The sequence below is a fragment of the Oncorhynchus tshawytscha genome, linkage group LG06 (genome assembly GCF_018296145.1).
Source record: "Oncorhynchus tshawytscha isolate Ot180627B linkage group LG06, Otsh_v2.0, whole genome shotgun sequence".
Lineage (NCBI taxonomy): Eukaryota > Metazoa > Chordata > Actinopteri > Salmoniformes > Salmonidae > Oncorhynchus > Oncorhynchus tshawytscha.
This window is the reverse complement of record NC_056434.1, coordinates 33471446-33477213: the sequence shown is the minus strand read 5'-3', so window position 1 is coordinate 33477213 and position 5768 is coordinate 33471446. Positions and strand designations below refer to the sequence as shown.

Sequence of the window (5768 nt, the reverse complement as noted above, 5' to 3'; positions counted from 1 at the left end):
GGCGGAGCGACATGGCTCACGTTGAAGAGTTACGGTTCTCCTAGCATTCTGTATATCATGCTGGCATCACGAGCGTGGACTTTTTTCTTCAAACTAAGAGTCCCCCTGCAAAGACATGCTAAACTTTGCACTCTAGTGCAGTGTTTCCCATCCCCGGTCCTCGAGTACCACCAACAGCACACATTTTCATTGTAGCCCTGGACAAACACGCCTCATTCAACTTATTGAGGGCCTGATGATTAGTTGACAAGTTGAGTCAGGTGTGCTTGTCCAGGGTTACAATAAAAAAAAGTGAACTGCTGGGGGTACTGAAGGAACAGGTTTGGGAAACTGTTTTTCCCAACATTGCAACCGCCTTTGAAAAAATAAATACATAATTTGATGTATTATTTATACCAGCATTTATTTTCTAACTTTACACAGATACTGGTATGTTGAAAGGTATTGCGTAGGCTATATTTAAAGAAAAATGTTTAATAAAATACAAATATATGTTGTTGGAATTACTCAATAGAGTCTGCTAAACTTACATTTGTCTGGTGACTCCTTACTCCACCCACTCCATTCACTGCATTGCAATACACAGTATATATAGGATACTTATAGTATTGGGTGGTAGAGAAAAAAAACTTTACTACTTGTCTCATATAGACTGGGGTGGGAAATACTCAGTTGGGTCTCTACTAACCAAATATGGTTAGTTTTGGAGGGGGACTGTGTCGCCCGGCCTGCTGCTGGATTTTCATTGTTGGAGCTAGAAACACAAGCATTTCGCTACACCCGCAATAACATCTGCTAAACACATGTATGTGACAAATACAATTTGAATTTGCTGGCTTTTCATTCTGCCCCCTCCATAGCCCCCAATGCAATGTACTGTAATAGACTGTACATGCTAAACATTCTGGCTTGTAGAGATAACTTTTATACCTGTCTCAGCTGAGACTGAGCATTTTCCACCCCACTTTAGCTGAGACAGGTAGAAAAGTTATCTATACAAGCCCAAATGTATCCTATGTACAGTCTATTACAGTGTAATGCATTGGGGGCTGTGGCCGTGTGACAGTCCCCCCCCAAAAAGTAACCATATTTGGTTATTAGAGACCCTACTGACTATTTCCCACCCCACTTTAGCTGAGACAGGTGAAAAAGTTATCTCTACAGCCCAATATTCTCAACATACCAGTGTCAATATAGTCTTTTTTGATTATTGGTCTTTAAAAAAAAAATTACATCATATTTTTTATTTGTTTTCATAAATTACTCATTGCCTTTCTTGTTGGCACAATAAAAGTGGCCATTGATTAAAATCCCATATCTTTTGAATGAGTTATCCACGTTGCAAGGTTTCGTCATTACCATACTAACGTGACGTAATTTATGCTGCTGGCAGAATACCAGTCGCTGAAGCGTCTTGTGAGTGAAGCATTTTCACATGTAAGGAATGTTCTCATATGATAGCTAGCTAGTCAGCAGCCTTCCAATGTTTTGATGTGTCAATAAAGGATTTGATATTAAACCATTAGCAACATCAGAATTTAGCTGTCGACCCTCAGTTTGTAAAACCACAAAAAAATTGAGTAGCTAGCTAAGTGATTGGAATTGTTTACTTGCCGTAAAATAGCTAGTTAACGTTAGCTATGCCAGTTTTGACAGATCATGTTTTGAGTTATTGAATTAATCTTGCCCACTAATTGCCCGTTAATATGCCTTTTCAAAATGTGAAATGATGACCAATTAACTTAGCAGCTTTTTTATTGATATTTTCAGTGTGCAACATCCTATGTTGCCCGAAAATCTGAAAACGTTAGTGGAAAATTGTGTTTTATTGAGACCGCACACATTTTCCCAACGGACTGCCATTAAAGCTAGTTAAGGAGGAAAGTATGCTTTTGCAGCTGGAAGGGAGGATACTTTAAGTACGAGCCGGTCCACGGGGGACACAAGTATGTTACCAGCTGGGCATATCAAACCTAGACGATAGTGCAGATCTAGCGGCCACCATCGGCTTCCTAGGCTAGTTACAGTCTGAAACTAAGCACTACAAAAACGTGGAAAGTTTATTTACAAAACAGAATATTGAGTAAAAATACATTTTACTCTACCGCATGTCTGTGCGGTTGGTCCTTCTGCTGGTGGAAATTGGAGACAAAATATCTGCAGGAAAGTAGCTATTATTTACGATTACTTTTTAGCGCGCTGGTACTGCTGTTGACCTTTTTATCATCTGGCACATTGAGTACAAAATGAACACCTGCGCGATCACGGTTAGTATGTATGCATTGCGTGGATGTACTGTACTTGTCTTGTGCATATGTCTTAGGTGATGAGTTAACAAATCGTGATAGCCACACAGGGACTCACGGTTTGAAGTCTGTTTAATAAAATGTTCCTGTCGGTATACATTTCCACCTGCAGAAGGACCAACTGTCCAGACTACCTGTAGAGTAAATTTACATTTTCGTTAATTAACTACTGGCTTCCAGCAGACTGTTCGTTTTTTTTTTTTTTTTGCAATCACATTTCCAGCAACACTAGTGTGGCAATACAGCGTTGCTAAAAGCAGCTATGTTTGCACATGCAGTGTGCCCTTTGGAAAGTCAGGGGTCCAACTGCTACAGCTAGAACAACCTCATAGTTGTCAATAGGCTAGCTTGCAATTAATTAATACATAAATAACTGAATTTAACATTTTTATTTTATTTATTTCACCTTTATTTAACCAGGTAGGCTAGTTGAGAACAAGTTCTCATTTGCAACTGCGACCTGGCCAAGATAAAGCATAGCAGTGTGAACAGACAACACAGAGTTACACATGGAGTAAACAATTAACAAGTCAATAACACAGTAGGAAAAAAAGGGGGTCTATATACATTGTGTGCAAAAGGCATGAGGAGGTAGGCGAATAATTACAATTTTGCAGATTAACACTGGAGTGATAAATGATCAGATGGTCATGTACAGGTGGAGATATTGGTGTGCAAAAGAGCAGAAAAGTAAATAAATAAAAAACAGTATGGGGATGAGGTAGGTTAAAAATGGGTGGGCTATTTACCGATAGACTATGTACAGCTGCAGCGATCGGTTAGCTGCTCAGATAGCAGATGTGGTGTTGGCTTTAGGGATGATCAGTGAGATACACCTGCTGGAGCGAGTGCTACGGGTGGGTGTTGCCATCGTGACCAGTGAACTGAGATAAGGCGGAGCTTTATCTAGCATGGACTTGTAGATGACCTGGAGCCAGTGGGTCTGGCGACGAATATGTAGCGAGGGCCAGCCGACTAGAGCATACAGGTCGCAGTGGTGGGTGGTATAAGGTAATTTAGTGACAAAACGGATGGCACTGTGATAAACTGCATCCAGTTTGCTGAGTAGAGTGTTGGAAGCAATTTTGTAGATGACATCGCCGAAGTCGAGGATCGGTAGGATAGTCAGTTTTACTAGGGTAAGTTTGGATGAATGAATGAATAATTGACTATGGTCAAATTACAATACAATAGAAGTACTAGCTATCTATAATGTTACATCATGTTTATACAGAAAATCTGTCTACAAAATATAATTTTTCAATTTCTCATTATTTCCCCCTTCCATACCAATGCCTTTACCACAGTTGCCTTATTGTACTGCCAGCGCCCCCTACAGGCTTCCTAACTCAGCGCTCACTGTCAAACCTTGCTGTCACCATGCTATTCTGTGGGATCACAGCTCACCGCATCAGCAAGACCATCATCTTTTACCTGAACGAGACGGCATCAACTAAACCTTCACCTGGGCCTCCCATTGGGCCTCCCCTTGGCCCTCTGTCTGCCCTGAACGATGCAGCATGTACCCCCACCAGCCCTTACCCCAGGCCCAACCAAGCCCCTGCTGCTAATGCTTCCCTGGTTGGGGTCGCGACCCCAGGCTGTGGCCAAGTACTTTGAGATCTACTTCCGTACAGGCTTTGACGTGCTCATAGTGGAGAGCGAGGTGAGGAATGGATTAAAGTTTAAAGAGGAAACGTCATACTCTCTCTGCTCTCCTTTCTGTCTAAAACACCTCCGATCCCCCCTCTGCTCTAGGTAAGTCAGTTTCTGTGGCCTGGTTGGGGTCTAGACTATGGAGCAAGGGTACTGGATGTCCTACAGAGTGACCGCTTTGTGTCATGCCCCTTACTCCTGCACGCCTTTTCCATAGGAGGATACACCTTCACCCAGTTGCTGGTACACATATCCCACGACACACAGAAGTACCACAGCTTCATTAAGAGGATCAAAGGCCACATCTATGACAGCCTAGTGCTGGGCTCACCGGAGAGGATGGCTACCGGTGAGTCTTGGGGTCAGGGATTAGAGGTTAAAGGTTATATACCGTCAGGTGTAACACATGTATGACAGCCTAGTACTGTCTAGTACAGCCTGGTTAGGCTCTAACCAATAGTGCAAAAAAGGTGTTAGGTAAGTAAGGAAATAAAACAACAGTAAAAAGACAGGCTATATACAGTAGCGAGGCTATAAAAGTAGCGAGGCTACATACAGACACCGGTTAGTCAGGCTGATTGAGGTAGTATGTACATGTAGATATGGTTAAAGTGACTATGCATATACGATGAACAGAGAGTAGCAGTAGCCTAAAAGAGGGGTTGGCGGGTGTTGGGTAGCGGCAAACAATGCAGATAGCCCGGTTAGCCAATGTGCGGGAGCACTGGTCGGTCGGCCCAATTGAGATAGTATGTACATCAATGTATCGTTAAAGTGACTATGCATATATGATAAACAGAGAATAGCAGCAGCGTAAAAGAGGGTTTGGGGGGGGCACACAATGCAAATAGTCCGGGTAGCCATTTGATTACCTGTTCAGGAGTCTTATGGCTTGGGGGTAAAAACTGTTGAGAAGCCTTTTTGTCCTAGACTTGGCACTCTGGTACCGCTTGCCATGCTGTAGTAGAGAGAACAGTCTATGACTGGGGTGGCTGGGGTCTTTGACAATTTTTAGGGCCTTCCTCTGACACTGCCTGGTGTAGAGGTCCTGGATGGCAGGCAGCTTAGCACCAGTGATGTGCTGGGCCGTACGTACTACCCTCTGTAGTGCCTTGCGGTCAGAGGCTGAGCAATTCCCGTACCAGACAGTGATGCAACCAGTCAGGATGTTCTCGATGTTGCAGCTGTAGAACCTTTTGAGGATCTCAGGACCCATGCCAAATCGTTTTAGTTTCCTGAGGGGGAATGGGTTTTGTCGTGCCCTCTTCACGACTGTCGTGGTGTGTTTGGACCATTCTAGTTTGTTGTTGATGTAGACACAGAGAAACTTGAAGCTCTCAACCTGCTCCACTACAGCCCTGTCGATGAGAATTGGGGCGTGCTCGGTCCTCCTTTTCCTGTAGTCCACAATCATCTTAGTCTTGGCTACGTTGAGGGATAGGTTGTTATTCTGGCACCACACGGCCAGGTCTCTGACCTCCTCCCTATAGGCTGTCTCGTCGTTGTCTGTGATCAGGCCTACCACTGTTGTGTCGTCTGCAAACTTAATGATGGTGTTGGAGTCGTGCCTGGCCATGCAGTTGTGGGTGACCAGGGAGTACAGGAGGGAACTGAGCACGCACCCCTGTGAAGCTCCAGTGTTGAGGATCAGCGTGGCAGATGTGTTGCTACCTACCCTCACCACCTGGGTGCGGCCCGTCAGGAAGTCCAGGATCCAGTTGCAGAGGGAGGTGTTTAGTCCCAGGATCCTTAGCTTAGTGATGAGCTTTGAGGGTACTATGGTGTTGAACGCTGAGCTGTAGTCAA

General features: G+C 43.9%; 1 protein-coding gene across 1 annotated transcript; it reads left to right on the top strand.

Moving 5' to 3' along the window:
• Window positions 1-3431: 3431 nt before the first annotated feature.
• On the top strand, window positions 3432-4420 carry LOC112245180 (transmembrane protein 53-B-like). Its single transcript, XM_024413174.2, has 2 exons — window positions 3432-3972; window positions 4065-4420. Exons 1-2 carry the CDS (start codon window positions 3820-3822, stop codon window positions 4374-4376), a joined length of 465 nt encoding a protein of 154 aa, XP_024268942.2. The 5' UTR covers window positions 3432-3819; the 3' UTR covers window positions 4377-4420.
• The last annotated feature ends 1348 nt before the right edge of the window (window positions 4421-5768 follow it).

Bases quoted from the DNA above. Each gene is read 5' to 3' on its own strand.
- LOC112245180 (XM_024413174.2), top strand. From the start codon at position 3,820: ATGCAGCATGTACCCCCACCAGCCCTTACCCCAGGCCCAACCAAGCCC. The intron at 3,973-4,064 runs GTGAGGAATGGA...CCTCTGCTCTAG, and splicing joins TGCTCATAGTGGAGAGCGAG to GTAAGTCAGTTTCTGTGGCC.